The following is a 20,841-nucleotide window of genomic DNA, read 5'->3' on the forward strand; positions in this document are numbered from 1 at the left end:
AACTTAGAGGAGTATCCACTGCTCTATTCAAAATGAACTGGCATTTGCAAAAATAAAATGGAAGATTTCAGTCCTCTGAGACAGTCTCAACCAACTTTCCTCCTCGCCCACCCTCACCATCTCAGCGAGGTTCTGTGTCCCTCATTCAATCCGCACTCAGGGCAGCTAAGAGAGTCCCTCAAAAGTCTGATTCCAGACATAATCACGAGCATGTGACACCAACACAGCAAGAACAGAACTTTAGCTGTGGAAATCACGATAGCAGTTTCAGGAGCGAACATGGAATAGATTTCACTGACCTGAGGAGATATCTATCTGGCTCATCTTGGTCTGCGTGATGTTGATGTGAACGCTGACTTTGCTGTCAGTGAGGTCAATCTCCACGTGGCCCAATTTATCCGCAAAATGACTGAAAAGCAGGAGACCATTGGGGTTCCAAGTCCTGAACTGGAAACTAACCGAAAACAGGTCCTGGTGAAGCCGTCCAGGCACCTCCAGGTAACTGGTAGCATTGAAAAAGACAGGTACCGTGTAGGGCTCCACGCACGCGAAACTCAAATTTCCCTGGAAAACAGAAGGGCATGCTTTAAGGAAAATGTAGAATAAAATAAGCATCCATGGAAGACAGTAGACAAAGCGACAGTTTTAAACATTTCAAAGCAGAACTTGAGCCTGTGTGAAATTGTCACGTGCCTCAGTGTGACACGGATGCAGCAACTGGATACCTCGGCATGTCCTTCCTGCTACAGCTAACAGGGTACGGCAGGTGGCTATCAAGTTGAGGGATTCATACAAGCACCATCCATCATGGCATTGAGAGACTGACAGCCTGATGTGATGGGCTGACTGTGGAATGGATGTGTCCCTGTGTGGTGGGCTTGGGTGTGGACCACTGGACCTTCTGAAGACAGCAAAGAGCTGCTTTTCCTTCCCCCGCTACTGATGCTGCATCAGCCAGGGAGGGAATGCCTTTGTCCTCTTTTGGATGGCCTTGGTCAAATGTTTATTAATATATAAATCTGGTCTCAGTGGAAACTATGATCATTCGGTTGCTATTTATTAAACTATTATGGGGCAAATACTCTTGGGTTTTATCTCAATACCTAATATATATGAATTCATATTAACTATTTAGCATCAATATGATTGTGATTATCTCAGATTATTTTGTTATTCAACTCAAAAATCTCATTTAAATTCCCATGAGGGACTCCCCTGGTGGCGCAGTGGTTAAGAATCCGCCTGCCAATGCAGGGTGCAAGGGTTCGAGCCCTGGTCCGGGAAGATCCCACATGCCGCGGAGCAACAAGCCCGTGCGCCACAACTACTGAGCCTGCGCTCTAGAGTCTGTGAGCCACTGAAGCCCGTGCGCCTACAGCCCATGCTCCGCAACAAGAGAAGCCACCGCAATGAGAAGCCCAGGCACTGCAATGCAGAGTAGCCCCCGCTCACCGCAACTAGAGAAAAGCCTGTGTGCAGCAACGAAGACCCAACGCAGCCAAAAATAAGATAAATAAATAAATTTATAAAATAAATAAATTCCCATGAAGTGTGCATATATAACACATTAATGTTTGTGGAAACAATGACATGAATGTACAAAAGGAAAAGAAAACTTGCAATAATTAAAGCTTCCTCCTTCCCCATTCACACTCCGTCTATTTGGTACAAGGAAATTTGATTTATTATTCAAATACATTGAATTTTATATTCTAGTGTCTAAGTACCTTCCTTTTTAAGATATGAAAATCTACGTATTCTTCCATCTTTTTTTAACCCACCATATCTTGAGGAATATGATTTGGAGACATTTTCACTTCATTTTTTGTTTGTTTGTTTGTTTAACAACACCGCATATTTGTCCCTAGATGCATAGCTCTTCCACTTTAGTACCTTAAGCTAGGCTGTCTCTCTGAATTAATATTCAAATTAAATTTGTGCTGTGACTTCACAGATGATTATTTTAAAATGCTTGCTTTTCCCGATGAAAAGAACTGGTTGTGCATAATAACTGAGATGTCATAAATGACTGCATGTGCCTGTGCTGTGGGGACTGTCTCCCCGCAAAGTTAAAGGTATTTTCTGAGTAATGGTGCTGACTCTGGATCCACCGTATAATGAGGAAATGGGTGTGTATAATAGAGAGGGGTGCAGGATGAGTGCTGAGTCATTTCCACTGAAACATCAGCACCTGACATCTTTGAAAGCAAATTTCCTGCGTAAATATTTGCCTTTGTAGAGCTGCTTGCAAATATCCAACTTGCCTCTATACTGCCTAAACTTTTAATACATCGGTATATTTTTGTTTTAAAAGCCTTTTTTATGCCTGCTCATCCTATTTTAACAAACGTAATTATAGATAATTCATGCTTTTCTAAATGTCTTTGTTATTCAAGTTAAAATAGCATTTATAAGCACAATATATATTTTGTGGTTAAAGCTGATTTTGGAATGAGTCTTTGGAGTGCAATTCTCTGTAGTTTGGGTACCTAATTAATACATTTGAGGACCAACTGGGAGGTTCGGGCAGAAATAACACTTTACTTCTTAAAGGTGTAAATAATGGAAAAGGTATTATGATGATTTGGATTCTGTACCCTTCTATTTTAAGTAACAATTTCTGAGGAAACAAAAGGACTCTGATGCCATTTTATCCAAAACTTAAAATAGCCTATGTATAAATACTGCTCTAGATGAGAAATAACACAGCATGGAAAGAGACCATGACCTCAGGGGTCGGATACTGTGAATCCACAATCTATGTTTATTGGAAAGTTATTTTTCCAGTTTAAATCTCAGTTTTCATCTACAAAATGTTTATGACAATATCTCCCTTGGAGTATTGTTCTTAGATTACCATAAATGTGACAGGTCTTGTACAGTGCCTTTTGCCTGTACATGGAGCTATTATTATTTTTCTCTACAGTCAATATATCTTATGAGAAAATTTCACCAAATTTCAATTTTTAACTATTAGTATAAATTCATTATTTTTAAGAAAGATAATTAGTAAAGAAAAATTTTGCATTAAATTATTATTTTATAGTTTCTTATATCCAACCTGAACTCTTGGTTATTCATTCAGCATTTCCATTTGTCCAATAATTTTATGAAAACCCTAGACTCAAGTTTGGGGTAACAAGACCAGAGTCTTTCAGAGCATAGCACAAATACTCTTTATATTATCCACTCCCACTGGCTCCCAAATATATGGATCTCTGGATTCCCAGGCTCTTCTCAATTACATTTTGGGATTAAAGAAACTCCTGCTCTTGCAGAGCCATAAGGAACTAACATACCGGATTTTTAAGTTTATATCTTGTAGTGATCCTATATGGTGTCGTAGGGACGCAAGTGTGCTAGCATGTTCTTTGATTTCTACTCTCCTTCTTGAAATAGTTCAACCTGGAAACACTCACAACAGAGTCAGATAAGACCACTGAGAGCTTCTGGGTCACAGATTTCACTATGCAATCTAATCAATCTTTATTTAATTGCATAATATTTGGTATATTTAACTTTGAAAAGAAGTTTCTTTCTTTACATATTTGAGTGAATTAACTTTGGAAACATGGAAGTAAATATAATAAAGTTCCTGGTTTTAAAATTTTTTAAATATTGAATTACATCATAATCAAGAAATGCAGAGCTATATACGATGTGACATTTGGAAACATGAGGCTGCCGATTTAAGGGCTGCTGAACAGCTGAGATGAGGTATGCCTGTTCCTCTGCCATGGGGAAACCAGAAACACTGGGGCTGAAATTCTGGGCCCCATCTGAATCAAACTTATCATCTATTTCTGGTTAATTTCACTCAAAAACTGCTATCTATTCTCAGAGTAAATTCAATATCTCCATATCTTCAGGTAACTCTAAAGTTACTTTTATATGGTTGAACTCACCACAAGCCTGATGATAAATGCTATGATGCTGTTGTTTATTAACAGTCCAGACACAATAAAATTTCTTTGATTTTTCTATGAACCAATATCTTGGGGGTGAAAAACCTTACCACATTTGAGGGTTCTAGCTTCTTCCTTCTTGCGAGATCCGTTATGTTGATGCCATTGTAGTTAATGTTTTCCATGCAGCCTTTGAAATTCTTTCTACTGCTGGAACTTGGTTTACCGGAGAAAGGTATGCCTCCAAAGGTTATCTTTGGGGAAAAAAAGACAAAATGTCACCATTCACACTGTATTCGACTTAAAAAAACGAAACAAAACATTTACAATAAATTAGACAAAACTACTAATAGATCCAAGGTCAGTTATCTTTACCTCGACCAATATATACAGACATTTTTTTCTGCCTCCGAAGTCTGTTGCTTATTAAATTATGTTGTTATGGAAGTATATGCTAATTGTCATTAATTCTGAAAATTAGATTATAACTTGAACAAGAAAATAGCAACAACCCCTAGCATTTTAATACACAGAAGACAGCTTATCAATTTTCCTGGGACTGTTTTAAAATATTTTACACAGCAAATATCTTTTATTAAGTAATATTAAGAATACATTTTTATGCTTATCATTCAAAGACATGCTATCAATAAATGCTTCTAGCCATTATGAAATAACCAGTATTAATATATTAAGTTTATAAAACTTCAGCCAAAAGCAAGGAAAACTGTATTCAGCCTATTTAGACATTATAGTCTAATTCCCATTAGAGTAAAAAATTCATTGGTCTTATTGTGAATGCAGAAAATAGTTCCAAAAGTCTAATTGCAACATTGATTAGGAACATCTTCAGATTTGGGGGCTATAATTTGAGAAGTACAGGTTTAAAGATATTATAGGTCTCCTAGGCCCTAAGGAATAAGGTCAATGCTCCTTCATGTGATTCTTAAGCAATCATTGCCTATAAAAAGAGAGTATATATTTTTCTACATATTTTTGATCAAATTATAGTACTAAATATCAATTTCATATAATACAAAATTATACTTAATTATGTATTGCCAATGACATTTACTGCTAATAAAAAATTAGTAGTGAATGAATCTATTAATCATAGCTGTAATATCAAGATATATAATCCAGATACATTTAACTTAATTTTTATTAAATTACCAATTTTTCTTATGAAGTTTTAAAAATGAAAGACATATTTCAATGTCAAGACTTCATATTTTATATATAAAGCAGAGATCTTTGGGTTTTAGAAGACACAAATTATGCTTCTGTTATTTATGTTTTGGCATTTCATTTTTACTTTTAAAAATATTGAAGTTTTTAAAATTATTTTTTAACCATTTTTAAATTTTTAATGTACAATGTTGTTAGTTTCAGGTGTATAGCAAAGTGATTTAGTTATACACATATATATATATTCTTTCTCAGATTCTTTTCCATTATTGGTTATTACAAGATATAGAATATAGTTCCCTGTGCTCCAGAGTAGGTCCTTGTTGTTTATCTTTTTTTTTTTTTTTTTTTTTTTTTGCGGTACACGGGTCTCTCACTGTTGTGGCCGCTCCCGTTGCGGAGCACAGGCTCCGGACGTGCAGGCTCAGCGGCCATGGCTCACGGGCCCAGCCGCTCCGCGGCATGTGGGATCTTCCCGGACCGGGGCACGAACCCGTGTCCCCTGCATCGGCAGGCGGACCCTCAACCACTGAGCCACCAGGGAAGCCCGCCCTATCTATTTTATATATAGTAATGTGTATATGCATTTTAAACACTTAACTGGTTTTAAGGAAAAAGCACAAATTAATGATGGTTTTGAGACAGTATAAAAAACCAAAAAATCTCACTTAAAATAAAATTAAATGTATTAATACCAGTTAGCTGTATATATATCATTTACCTTAGATTTCAAACATGGGAAGAAAAGAGAAAAACTAAGAATACATAAAAAATAATAAGGAAACTACAAAATGAATAATAGTATTCTAAAATAGATTAGGAAAATATTTTTAAGTGGCATTGAACTGAACTTATTAGGTGCTATATACATGTAATTAATAACAAAGGTAAGAATTAATGATACTTTAATGGAGTGTTGTATTTCCTATCTAAAATTCATTTTATCAATTTCTGCTCCAGTAATAAACTCTTCCAAGCTTAATGACATGCAGCAGCACATTTTGAATAATATTACTAAATGCTAGTTAAAAGTATTGTTTTATTCCTTCTGTGTGCGTAGTTTCTTTATGGGGGGACGCTCATTTTCCTTCTGTATGATGATTCACACACTCCTTACGGTTCCTCTGTTTTCGACAATCCTTGGCTCATGTTCTACCTTATAGAAGGTACCCTGGTGAAGCATCACAGGCTCAGTTTACCAGATTCCTTACAATTAAGAGATGTGGGTTCAAATCCCAATTCCTCATGTAACTCATCATTTGCTATTAGGTGCTCACTACTTGTTTCTTGTTATGTATTCTCATCAATAAAAGGAAACACGTTCTGATATTGTAATCATTCTCATGGTAAAAAAACCTGTTGTAGTTGTTAGATTAATAATCTGATATTGCTATGACTCACACAAGTTTGCCTTATGAATGGCACTGACATTCAATGACAATATTGACTCTAAAAAAGAATTGCACTGACCTTTTTGTTAGCTACCAAGAGTTTCCAAAGGGTGGCAGAGACTGCTAGATACCTCTGAGTGTCCTTTCTGCCCCCTTCTTTAAGAAAAAAGCTTTGCTTTTCAGCTAGGCACATGCTCCCCAGACAATACATGGCATTTACCAACCTCTTTGAACAAGTTTTGGTTTCATGAGATTTAAGTGGAAGGGTCGTGTGTGACTCCAAGAACTAAAATTAAAGGGATGGGGGGGGCACAGTCTTCTTCACTCCCTTCCTTCGCACTGTCTGGAATGCAAAATGGAACATGAGTGACTATCTTGGAGTGATCTGCAGAGGGGGTGGGGTAGCATTAGATAAAAGCAGACTGTGCTCTTGATGACCATAATGCTGCCATTTGGGCCCAGGGCTACCTGCCCGCAGGCTCCTTTTATGTGAAAGGAGTAAACATGTATCGTTACGTTCAGTCTCATTAATTATAACTGATATATGTGGTGACTTCTATTACTTCCTGTTGTCTCCTCACGTAACCCTATGAGCAATGTGCTATTATATTCACTTTATAGAAAGGGAATGTGATTTCACCACGGTCACACAATCAGTTAGGGGTAAGAGGGGATTCAAACCCAGGATTATGGCTCCAATTTGAGCTCATGCAGTTGATTCTCTACGAAATTCCAACCGGTTTCTAAAATCCTAGCCCAGTTCTGCAACGGACAAGGGGGAGGCAGTCTTCTACTTTCCAAGCAGAGCCGTATGGCAAAGGCAAGGGCATAACATCCAAAGTGGGTGTATCTTGGCATTTGGATAAAGAAGGGAGAGAAGCCGGGACAAACACCAGTCTGCTGTCCTGACCTGTGTTGTCACTGGCTGGAGGAGGAAGAATGAAGTGACTGCCTCTGTACACCCTTGCACGCTTCTCAGGTCACCATGTAGCTACAGCTTGACTGCAACGGTGCCTGGCTCACTTTTAACAGGCTACAGAGAGGTCAGTGACGTGAACGGTTAAGGCTTCTCCCCCACAGAAATGCCCAAACTGAGTTATGTCAAAGGATCAAACTTGTCTTCTATTGCTTCTTTCATGATGTATCAATCTATCCCCGGGAATGAGGCTAGGTATTATTTAATCAACCGCTGGCAGTGGTGTGCTGGATGTTGCCAATACTGGCTCATGAGAACTGATTGGTAGAGTCATTGTTAAAAATTAAATCATATAAGCTTTAAATTCAATACATTACACTAAACAAAAAATTAATAACTACTCAGAGCTCATGTCTACATTTTCCTATCATATATGCTCTTGAGGTTATTTACGTTTATTTTGTCTACATGATGGAAATATTGAATAATGCTGTAGTATAATAAATATTTTTGGTCTTTGTTCCCAGTTCCTGGCACAGAGCTACTAAAATCCTTGCAATTTCCTGAGTAATAGGTGTGTCTTTTGTTAGTCATAATGGGCCCTTTCGTGCAAGGAGATGTGTGCAAAAACACTGAGAGACCGATTCTACTACAGTCCCTAATTTTCTTTAAACAAATAAGCCAAGAGAATCCCTTTATATTCAGGTAAACATGTCGATATATAAAGGTAGGCCCAACCATTTTCATTGCAGCTTTTGCCAATAACTGCAGGATCTGAGGAAAGTAATCAGGTAGTAGCTCTACAAAGAGAAATATGTTGAGTCTCTCCTGATTCTTTCTAGTAAATTAAAATTGTTTTCCTGTGTCTCTCTAACAAATATGTCTCAGGCATTTTAGTCTATAGGTGAGGTTCTCAAACATGGTATTCTATCTAGAGGGGCTTCGAAGTGTCGATGAAACTGCTGACCCCATAGAAAGCATTGTGTGTGCATGAATATTCATAAATTTCATCGCACACTCAAAGGGTCTATAACCCCCAATTTTTAATTCTGTTTTTTGAAAATTGGAATTGTGCTTGCCATTACTAATGTTCCAGATTTCTCACCTCTTCTATGGTACTTCAAAGTTTATTAATGGAGAATGAATAATTCATCTTTAAATTCTCTCCTACAGTAGGAGATAAGCCACATAAGTCAAGATTCATATTAATTTACAGAAGACAGAAATTTTAGGGATTTTCACATTCTTTCCCTTTCAGCAATCATTTTTAGTTTAAAGAGATGTTTGGAGGAGTAATTATTTCCTGATAACCTTAGATTTATTTTAATGTTAATAAAGTCTCTATATCAAAGTTTATATGGCATATTCTATTCTAAATTTCTATTTAGAAATATATGTAATGTATTTATATTACAGAAAATTTAGAAACTATTTAAACATATGAAGAAAATAACATAGTTGTAAATCCTGACTTTTTCACTTACTACTTTATTGTAAGCACATTCTATGTTCTAAAAGATTTATATAAGGATATCAGTAACGTACATATATGTATATGTATATATCTGCAATTTCAAAACTGGGGGCCAAGGCACATGGAGATGGCACAGCAAACTCATAGGGGTGCCCCATTGATGAACATCTTCTTACAGAACTTTATTCCCTATTTATGATTAACTTTTTTTTTTTTTTTTTTTGCGGTGCGTGGGCCTCTCACTGCTGTGGCCTCTCCCGTTGCGGAGCACAGGCTCCGGATGCGCAGGCTCAGCGACCATGGCTCACGGTCCCAGCCGCTCCGTGGCATGTGGGATCTTCCTGGACCGGGGCACGAACCCGTGTCCCCTGCATCGGCAGGCGGACTCTCAACCACTGCGTCACCAGGGAAGTCCTATGATTAACATTTTTGATGGACATTTTAAGGTTGAACTGCTCTCCAAATAATTTAAAAACTTGATATGCCTACCAGTATATTATGAGAATGTATATTTTTTACTGCACCAATATGATCATTGATTATTTTTTAATCTTTGATCATTTGGAACGTAAAAAAATATTTTTATTTATGGACAATCTCTTTAAAATATTCTATATTTTTATTTCTTTTATGACAATGATATCTGAGAAAACAGAACTTGTCAAAAGAACTATTTACTGACAGGAATGTATAAATGACTTAACATATACCAGAGCTCAGGATTTCTTATTCAATATTTTGTAATAAACATTAGACAATCCTATGTACATACTATACCGTACATCATCAAGAACAGGAGATTTATGTTATAATTAACTACCAAAGAAAAGATTACAACTTAAATTTATTGTGGTTTTGTTAAATGGCCACGATAACATGATAAATGGTCCTTCTCTTTAAATATATCAGTATGTTATTTCGGTACCAAGTTTTAAAAAATGTTTTAAGAACACATTATGAATAATTTAGAAATAAATAAAATGACATATTAACAGATTAGGTTGTGAAGTTGTAAGTTAAGTTTTCTTTGGAGGACAAAATGAAAATGGTGGGCTTCCCTGGTGGCGCAGTGGTTGAGAATCCGCCTGCCGATGCAGGGGACATGGGTTCGTGCCCCGGTCCGGGAAGATCCCACATACCATGGAGCGGCTGGGCCCGTGAGCCATGGCCGCTGAGCCTGTGCATCCGGAGCCTGCGCTCCGCAAAGGGAGAGGCCACAACAGTGAGAGGCCCGCGTACCGAAAAAAAAAAAAAACAAAAAAAAAAACAAACAAACAAAAAATGAAAATGGTATAGGAAGGTATATGATTAACAATAATACAACAAGATAGTAGGAAACTCCTGAGGCATTACACCTTATACATCCTCAGATTTACCTCGTAGTCCAAATCCAGGTAGTCGAACTCCCCATTGGTGCGGAAGTGCTGCGTGCTTCTGTCCAGGGTGAGGTTGATGCTCCGGCCCTGGCGCTCAATGACCACAGAGTGCCAGTGGTGATCATCCAGCAGACTTCCTGTCATCACGGACGTGTGGCCATAGATGGGGCCGAGCTGGTTGCTTCCTGAGTCACGTGAGTGGAAAAGAAACAAGGCAAAGCCATCACAACTCTGTGTCGAAGTAGACCTTTCATCTACAACACCAAGGGTGGACGTTTCTCTAAAGCTCTGTCTATTGACGTTAACGTGGGAAAACCAACATGTAACTACACTTAAAAACAGTTGTATGGGGGCTTCCCTGGTGGCGCAGTGGTTGAGAGTCCACCTGCCGATGCAGGAGACAAGGGTTCGTGCCCCGGTCTGGGAAGATCCCACGTGCCGCGGAGCGGCTGGGCCCGTGAGCCATGGCCGCTGAGCCTGAGCGTCGGGAGCCTGTGCTCGGCAACGGGAGAGGCCACAACAGTGGGGAGCCCGCGCACCACAAAAAATAAAAACAAACAAAAAAAAACAGTTGTATGTTCAAACTACATAAAAGCTATTAAAGATGGAAAAAAGTCTGCTCCCTTAAAAAAACATGAGCTTTTTTTTTTTTCAATGACTGTGCCATGAATTCTGCTAAATTTGGTAGATTCTTTATAAAGTCAGTGCCCCATGGGCTCTGGGACCAGAGCGCCTGGATTCTGATGTAGGTTCCACCACTGGCTTGCTCCATGATCCTGGCCAAGTTGACAGTTCTCTGGGCCTCTCTTTCCTCACATGTAAAAAGGGAAGAATAATAGTACCTGCTTTACAAGGTTGCTGTAAGGATTAAATTAATTAGTACAAGCAAAGAACTTACACACTTCCTGACATATAGTGAACATACATTAAATGTTACCTGTTAATTGTTTATTATTATTGTTGTTGTTATTATTATTATTTTCGGTCAAGAAAACACGGCATGACAATTTTCAGTTTTTCTTTTTTTTTTCTGATTCCAAAAGCCATAATCGGTATAATATTTAATGTCATGGAAAGTTTACTCAAGTTTTACTTTAAAATAAAAAACTGCAAAATTATATATGCTGCATTAATCCAGTTTTGAAATAAAATCTCCATAGCAACAAGACTATAAATAAGAGTGGAAGGTTGTGAGTATCTGAAATGTTTACTAAGGTCATCTCTGGATGCTGTTTATATATTTTTTACCATTTTTTATTTTGTCTAATCAAGCATTGCTTTTGATGGTCAGGCAAAGCTAAATGCTATAAAGATACAATATTGCTTCAGAATAAATAGCATAATAGAAATCAGAGAAACACACAATTGACTGAAGAATTACATTATTTTCATTTTTTCACATTTAGGATGCTAACATGCCTATACCTGACATTTTCGGTGGATTTCCTAGATGAAATTTCTTTCCTTTTGGTGATGAAATCAAATGTTGCCCTGTGATTGTGATTATGATTGTGTATGTACATTGGCGGTGGGACAGGGAGAAAGAAAAGAAAGAATAAATTTAAGTGAAAGAGTACATTCAGTTTCATTACTTTAAATATTTAGACTAGAAGACTAAGCAGCAACTCACATGCCTGATATTTAGGTAACAGCATTAAAGAGTGACAGCAGATATTTGAGTGGATGTGTTTCCATGGATGTCATAAATTCTAGTCAATAAAACTCTTTGGGGCTTCCCTGGTGGCGCAGTGGTTGAGAATCCGCCTGCCGATGCAGGGGACATGGGTTTGTGCCCCAGTCCGGGAAGATCCCACGTGCCGCGGAGCAGCTGGGCCCGTGAGCCAAAAAAAAATAAAACAAAAAACTCTTCGCAAACTGCTTTCCAATGACATGGTAATTATCTTTTTTGTGAGGCCATATGATCAGTTCTTGTTTCAGAACAGTAATGTCACACTCTTACAAGCCCCAGCAGCTTTTAAAGGCTACTCTATACGTTTCACTGTTTTAAAAAAAACAGGAGAAAGGTTTGAAAAAATAAACTTCTTTGGATATGATCCAATTGCTCTGAGTGTGTGTGTGTGTGTGTGTGTGTGTGTGTGTGCGTGTGTGAGCATGCATGTTTTTAAAAAGCACTTATGTTTGGTTTTCTGGTTTCTCTTCCCCCAACTCCTTCCTAAGGAGTTCTTAGCTTCTACTGAACCTTTTTTTCAAAAACTATTTTTCTCCCAGGTAATGCATGAATACATGTTTGATATTACAACTAGAGAATATTATAAAGAATATGTAAAACATTAATCACTCATTTCCATCACTAAAGATAGAGTTATTTCTTATTATTTCTTTATGATTATTGGACCAAAATATATAAAGAATTTAAAATATATGAAGATACATTATCAAATTGTTTTCCTGAAATATTTTCAGCAACAGTACAAAGAATCCTTTTTGTCACATAACTCACCAACACAGATACTATCATTTAAAAAATTTATTTACTTGAAAAAATTGGAATCTTGTTATTTTATTGTACATTTCTTTTACAGATAGTTTGAGCATTTGGTGTTTATAGATTATTTATAATGTTTCTTCTACAAGTTTTCCTTATATTTTTTGGCAATATTTTCCTCCTAAAGTCTTGGTATTATTACAGAGTGGAATGAATTTTTATTCATGAATGACATTAAACTTCTATATTTTACATTTGCATTTTCCCAGGTTTTGGCATGCATTTACATTTTGTGATTTTTTTAATATGAAAATTTAAATATTTTTGTGTAATTATATAATCAGCATTTTTGGATAATTTTCTTTTTTGTTATAGAAATTATTATTTCTATCAGAGATTTTGAATGTGAAAAGTTTTACAATAAAAGATAAATCTTTGCAGATACTATAGCAAGTATTATCAACCAAAAAAACTAACTGAAGTTTTAATTTTTAGTATAATTTTGATTTTCAAAATAATAAAGGTTAATATAAAGGACACAAGCCATATTTAACAATGTTGGAACAATCATATTGATAAGGAAAGTAAATAGGCAGGATCTCTTTTTGTGTTCTAATTTTTAGTTTTATAGCTTTCCACTGGGATGCATTTAACATGTGAATTTTAAAAGATTATAAAATAGTTCTATAAAGATTATAAAGTCTTTTATAATCTTTATAGATTATAAAATCTTTATAGAATTCTAAAAACATTGCAGCATAAAAAATACAGAATATATGATGCCCTTCAAACAACTCTTGCATAAATCCTGAAATTTTTAGGCAAGCAAGAGGAGGATAAATGTACTGTTGATTTGCATGAATTGTAACTTTGAACGTCAGTACCTGTGTTGTGGATCTTCCCTTTAGCTTTAAGTAAACCTTAGCTACATTATCAACAACCAAACATGTATTAGGATTGTCCACTGAAAAACAACAATAAAAGCCCCAAACGAAACAATAACTCCTCCTTTGAGTTTCATCTCATTCTCCAGTAAACATATCATTTCTGATTCCTTCATTTCTAGTTGATAATATTTAAAATATTCATTCCCACATCTTTCATCTTTTCTTAACTGATGACAATAAAACTACTTTCCTTTCTATTCCACTGAGAATAAATCAACAGTAACCACAATGTTGCCAAACAGTGACCTCACTTTTCTGTCTTCTTCTTTAAGTGACATTTTAGGCGAATTTGACACAGTAGACCATAGTAGACCGCCTCTTGTCCTTCCCTGGTCTCTGTGATGCCAAATACTAGTATTTCCTCCTATCCACTGTCCACTTCTCCTCAGACTCCATGTAGCATCTTCTCCTGTTAATCGCATACATGCAACTCCCTAGTTGAAATCTCAGCTTTGATGCCTAATAGGGAACTAAAATGCACCATATCCAAACAGATCTCTAGACTTCCTCTGTTGGAAGAAAAGAATACTTCTCTATTAGAAGAAACTCTGTGGAGAAAATAAAGCTTTCTGCATTTCTGAAAATGGTGCTAATGTCCATTTGGAACTCAAGCCATACCCTAGGAATTATCCCTTATACATTCTTTTCTTTCTTACTCCATATCCAAATCATTACAGATGATACTGAATTTACCACCAGAATCATCTCCCAAGTGGATCAATTTCTCTACATCTCCACTGATAGCCCCCTTCTGCAAGCAGTGCTGTCTCTCACTGTTGTCTCTTCACTGTACCAGACTCTCATGTGGATGCAAGTGTTTTCTCTTACAGAAGTCTCAGTACATTAAAAAAAATAAGATCATGATGCTATAGTTTAAAGCCTACTAATAGCTTCCCATTCTTAAAATAATATCTAAACCTTTTACCACGCCCTAAAGGATACTACAGTATTTCAACAATGCTCAATGTTTGGATTTCATCTTTTATCCTACTTCCTCATTACAAATATACACACCAGCTTTTTCCTGTTCCTTGAGCATGTCAGGTCTTAGTCTTTCGTGATTCCCTCCTCTCAATTAACCTTCTCTCAGATATTTTTAGGGCTTGTTTTTGTCATCACTGAAATCTCAGCATGAATATCTTCTCAGGGAGGACTTTCTTCACTACATATTCTAATGTTGACCCATCTTGCCTATGCAATATCCTTTATATATTAACCTATTTAATTGATTTCATACTCCTCATCATTATTTGAAGTCATTTCTTTGGATTTAGTTGTTTTATAAAAATAGTCATAGATAATATAGTGTCTGATGCCTCCACTGTGTCATAAACTTCATGAACTCAAAGAACTCCATGTTTTCACCCCTGTATCCCAGATGCTCGTATAGTACCTGCAGAGTACAGGTGTTTAATACATATTTTTGAATGAATAAGTATATCAATATATATCAACCACTATGAATTAAAACTGGATTGACAATATAGTGTGAACTCTTTTTGTAATTTACATTTTAAGCATTAAAGACCATTAGCATTTAACTAATGGGAAGACTAATAAATGAAAAGAACGGTGCCAAAAGTCAGGACATACCTAGGTTTAAACTGAAGACCAGCTTGGCTTTTTTCAGTTCCAAAGTAATATAATCCCCTTGCTGTCCTTCCCCGTGCAAGATTACCCCTTCACTTTCGGAGGTTTTAAATTTCAAAGCAATGACATCTTTCAGTGTTTTCATCTTCTTGTTTCTGAATCTATATGGTAACACGACATGGCCATCAAAGTTGATAACATCAGCCCCTAAAAGAAGAAATAAATGATCGGTTAGTTTAATTATTGTATGTTGCCATCCAGTGTGAAGTATATCTTCTTTCAGTGGGTGTCTATACAGAATAAATGAGAAAAAAGTATTTTTTTCCTGAAAACTCTTTAGCCCTGGGTTCTTGTTCTATTTCTTATTTTGGTTGATTGTGTGTCATGACGTGGATTTTATGGGAAGTACTCATAAAGAATGATCGCAGAAAACCTTATCAATATAAATTGTAATACTAATAACATAAATTCCATCAATGACTTACACGCTTCAAATTTTTAACTTAGAAGTTTGGAGTTTACTTGAAAAAAGTAAAATTTTTAATCCCTGAGATATTATGAGATTTTATTATTTTCCTTCTTAAATGAGGCTGAGTGTTTATGATTTCAAATATATATCAATATTTTGCTCACAAATTTTCTTTTCTATGACATAACAATGAAGGATCTTGGAAGGCAGGGTTTATGGTATACTCATTTTTCTAATGGTTTTTATATTCTACTACAGTTTCACTTAACTTTATGGTAGTGCCTAGATACAGTGAACTGAACTTTAAGAAGCTTTTACCATTTGCTTCTAGGACTCATGTCTGTCTCAAATTCCTTGTTAGCCCCTTGCCTTTGGAATGGAGAATTGGGTTGCCCATGTTTTCGACTACACTAAACAAAGACATCCTCACCCATATATAATTAGAAGAACAAGTATCTAGCCTATATTATGCTATAAGAGTAGTTCTAATTTGATTTTAGGGAATTTCATTGAAAACATGAAATATAAACTTTTTAAGAAATGTGAACAATTTTTTCACCACGCTCAGAAACAAGGGATTGTGGGCAATAGTTTAATAATCGCTACTTATTCACACCAGAAATAGAAAATGAGATGATTTTATTTATTACACACTGTTGGTTAGTGGGTTGCCAACCCATGGAATGGGTCATCGATGAACCGTAATCATTCAGATCAAATTTTAAGTACAAATAGAAGCTTAGTTACCATAATTAGACCTTTATCATTGAAAATACTTTTAGCTCTTAATATTAAATTGTAGAGAATCTAGACAAATTGGACAGTTCTAATTATCTTAGAATTATAAGCCAGGATGAAGCTGCCTCTCAGTTTGGGGTAAGGTCTTGCCAAAGAATCCACAGGGAGACATTGGAGAAAAATAATAGCAAGTTTAAAGCCTGTCAGAGAAACATCTTCTCATTACATGTCCTAGTTCTCTGGCACTGGTGTACTTCACTCAGCACGGGGAATACTTTGGATCCCAGTAATAGTAACAACAGCATATGCTACATCATGGCAGCCTAGGTGGAGGAGCAGAGCTACCATAGGTATATTCACTCTTTCTGTGCAGTACCTGCCGGTATACGCTTTGCTTTTAACTAATTCTGTAAAGTGAATTGACATGAATACAGTTATTTCAAATATTGCTTAGAATATCTCTAACTTTTCCCTTCAAATCATCAATAGATTTTGAATATTTAAAAATATCCTACCACCACAAACATTTGTGTTTTTAAATAACAGTTCAGAGAATTGTTACATTCTAAAAAGTTCACAAAGAAAAATGTAACTTGGAATTTTGTTTTAATTCTTACAGTCAATAATTTACTATAAGACTTTGTATAGTCATAAAAATTTTCTTAATCAACAGAATTCTCTTCTGAGAGTGTGAATCACAGAGGTTTATTTACTATGGAGGAAAAAAAGCAGCCATTAAATTTTGGCTTCTGCTAACACCGCAAAGCCAATTAGATTTTAGCTTAATCATCTACACTGTCACAGCTGAATTCCAATTGCAGTATCTTTATCATCTGTGATGAGAGATAAAACAGAGAAAATGTGGAATCTGATTATTGGATCCCAGGTTGAATTTATAATCCAGCAGCTGGTTGAAATGACTTTTTTCTTGAAAAGTGCATAAACAAAAAGTCAGAAGGAGGGAGTAAATTCTGAATTCCAGAAAGTAATTTTGCAGTCAATTTCATATTGACAGTTGAATAACAGACACATCATCATTTTATACACCTTCAATATATGTTAATGGACACAAAATATTCCCCATTCATCTCTTAGGAAATAAATGATCCTGGAGCTTAGACAGAGGAAAGAATTCACCCCTGCCCCATTTTCTCCTAACTCAAAATATACATTCAGGTCCAGGTACAGAATAGTGACTTATGCAAATGTTGTTGCCTTTCTTCCTTACTTTTAGGGCAATAAAATAAGTGACAAGAAGGATGGGTCATCATTTAGACAGTCCTAGGATGTTAAAAAAAAAAAAAAAACACAAGGAATGTTTTTCACGAGGACCAAACCTCATTTTACAAATAGTAAGTGGTCAGTGGTCGACTGAGAAACTAATAAAAATGCTCTGCAAGCCAGATCACTCACATCACAAAATCCAAACTGTTCTTCTAGGAATGGGTTAAATGCTTGCACAATATCAGCATGTGGATGCAAACTCAGAGTTGGCTCTGAAATTACAAAATTCCTAGAAATAATCTATGATATATAATTTATACATAAGCACACACCATACACTTTAAAGAGAGTCTGGGATATTGTAAAATCCATCAGAGTTTAGTTCCATTTCCTACAAAATACATTACAATCTCATTTGACATCTAATAGTATGTTGTGCTTATTTTGGGACAAGCCATATTTTTTTCCCTATTACCCTGATTGCTTTTCACTCCCTAGAACAAACTTTTCTATGCAGTGATTAAAATATGTGTGGTTGAACTATTTAAGCAATCTGAACAACAATATGGCTAGTCAAAAAGTGAATGCAAAATCACAGTGCTTCCATGATTTTGTTTCTAACAATAACTCAGAGAGCTGGTAATGTGCCCAATTCGTCAAATCGTCACAGCAGAGAAGGCTTTTATTTTAAAACATTTCATTGACTTAGTCTTTACTTTCTGAATTTGGAGATACTCAGATGAGATATTTTGGAAAACTGTTTATCATCTAAAGATTTTATTATTTTTTAAAAAGTACCTTTGCTAATTTTTACTACAAATGTAATATATGTCTATTGTTAAAAAGAAATGAACAATACAGAAATATAGAATGTAGAATGTGAATCCCCAAAACAAGAGATCACCAGTCTTAATGGGTAACCAGTGTTGATGGTGTGTCATTCTAGATTTTATGCATCTAACTATCTAATGTATGGAATAATGCAGTTATCTATACATTATTACATATCCGTGTGTGTGTGTAATTAGAGAGAGAGAGGAAGGGAAAGAGAAAGGAGAATGTCATTTCATTTAATTGTGGTTCCAAATGTATAATAATAGCTTGAGCTTTGGGCAATCTATTTATAATGTGGGGAAATTGCAGGTTTTAGCAAATTAGCATGTTTTATTGACTTTCGTGCAGCAAGGCACTTACATAAAGTAAGAATGTATATAATTAAAAATGTAATTTATGGGGCTTCCCTGGTGGTGCAGTGGTTGAGAATCCGCCTGCCGATGCAGGGGACACGGGTTCGTGTCCCGGTCCGGGAAGATCCCACGTGCCGCGGAGCGGCTGGGCCCGTGAGCCACGGCCACTGGGCCTGCGCGTCCGGAGCCTGTGCTCCGCAACGGGGGAGGCCACAACAGTGAGAGGCCCGCGTACCTCAAAAAAAAAAAAAAAAAGTAATTTATGCTATTTATTTGAAAAAAATAAAAAATGTATTTGAATATAGCACCACAACGTAAACAAGTACTTAGGAATTACTTTTGATTTCTTGTTTTCTCATAAATGTTTCATTTTCATATAGAAAATTGAGAATAATAGGAAGGTTTAAAGAAGAAAATTAAAAGGACATAATTCTATTTTCATGAAATAACCACTGATAACTTACATTTCTGATTATTTTAATTTGTATATATGTAATATATGTACATAGATATACAGAAGGATCAGACTCGATATAGTTTTGTTACTAAACACTATAGTTATTTTTTTTCAATCTCATATATTGTTTTTCCCCAAACAGGATTTTAATTAGCTAAAAATATACCATCATTTTGATGTCCAGTTTCTTCAATAAGAATCTGTTTTGCAGTTTACTTTTTAATAAACTTTTTATTTTGGAATAATTTTTGATTTAGTGAAAAGTTGCAAAGATAGAACAGTGAGTTCCCACACACCCTCCACCCAGTTTCTTCTAACGTTAACATTTTACATAACCAGTACATTTGTCTAATCTAAGACATAACTTAGGTATAACACTATTCACTGAAATACAGACTATATTTGTTTTTCTTTTGTGGTACGCGGGCCTCACTGTTGTGGCCTCTCCCGTTGCGGAGCACAGGCTCCGGACGCGCAGGCTCAGCGGCCATGGCTCACGGGCCCAGCCGCTGCGCGGCATGTGGGATCTTCCCGGACCGGGGCACGAACCCGTGTCCCCCGCATCGGCAGGCGGACTCTCAACCACTGCGCCACCAGGGAAGCCCCAGACTATATTTGGATTTCACCAGTTTTCACAAATGTTTTTGTTTTCCTATTCCAGGATTCAGTCCAGGATCTCACGTGCCTTGCATTTCATCATCATGTTTCCTTAGTTTCCTTCAACTCCTCCAATCTGTGACGTTTTCTCAGTCTGTCTTTCATAACTTTGACACTTTAGAAGAGTACCGGTCAGGTATTTTGTAGACTCCTTCTCATCCTGGCTTGGTCTGAAGTTTTCTTATGACTAGACTGGTGTAGTTTGGGGAGAAAACCACAGAGTTGGGGTGTCCTCAGCACTTCCTATCAGGGGAGGCACGATTTCAACATGACTTCCCACTTGTGATAGTGGTCAAGGTGATGTCTGCCGAGTTTCTTCACTATAAGGTTACTATTTTTCCTTTTCCGTACTTTATTCTGTGGAAGTGAGTCACCAAGTCCAGTCCATGTTTAAGGTAAGGGGAATTAAGTTCTACCTCCTGGAGGGGGAGTATCTACATATACTATTTAGAATTCTTCTGTAAAGAAGATTTCTTCTATTTATTCATTCATTCAACCATTTATTTATATAATTATGGGATTGTGTATGTTTATTTATTCTTTGAGTTTAATCCAATACTTATCATTATTCAAATTTTTCCAGCTTTAGCCATTGGGAGCTCTTTCAGGTTGGCTCCTGCGTCTCTTTGACAGGTGTGGCCCGTGCTGCTTCCTCTTCCCGCTCCCTCTTTTCCCCCTCCCCTCCTCCTTCTTCTCTCCCCTCCCCCTCCCCCTTCCCCCTTCCCCCTTCTCCCACTCCCCCTTCTCCCTCTTCCTCCTTCTCAAGCCTCCCTCTCCTCTTCCTAGTCCTCCTCATCCTCTTCCTTTTTCCTCTTTCTCTTCTCTCTTTCTGTCACTACATGATGCCCTAAGTCTATCTTGCACTTTTCCTGCCCC

General features: G+C 36.5%; 1 protein-coding gene across 2 annotated transcripts in view; it reads right to left on the reverse strand.

The window, feature by feature from the left end:
• CNTNAP2 (contactin associated protein 2) overlaps positions 1 to 20,841 on the reverse strand; it is a 2,024,023-nt gene that overhangs the window by 1,092,395 nt on the left and 910,787 nt on the right. For both annotated transcript variants that reach the window (XM_067041938.1, XM_067041937.1), the window contains 4 exons: positions 15,237 to 15,440; positions 10,251 to 10,435; positions 4,016 to 4,159; positions 300 to 564 (listed from right to left, as the gene is read on the reverse strand). In XM_067041938.1, coding sequence (XP_066898039.1) covers positions 300 to 564; positions 4,016 to 4,159; positions 10,251 to 10,435; positions 15,237 to 15,440 — 798 coding nt within the window. The remainder of the gene's footprint in view (positions 1 to 299; positions 565 to 4,015; positions 4,160 to 10,250; positions 10,436 to 15,236; positions 15,441 to 20,841) is intronic.

This window comes from Kogia breviceps, chromosome 9 (assembly GCF_026419965.1).
Source record: "Kogia breviceps isolate mKogBre1 chromosome 9, mKogBre1 haplotype 1, whole genome shotgun sequence".
In the NCBI taxonomy this organism is placed as follows: Eukaryota; Metazoa; Chordata; class Mammalia; order Artiodactyla; family Physeteridae; genus Kogia; species Kogia breviceps.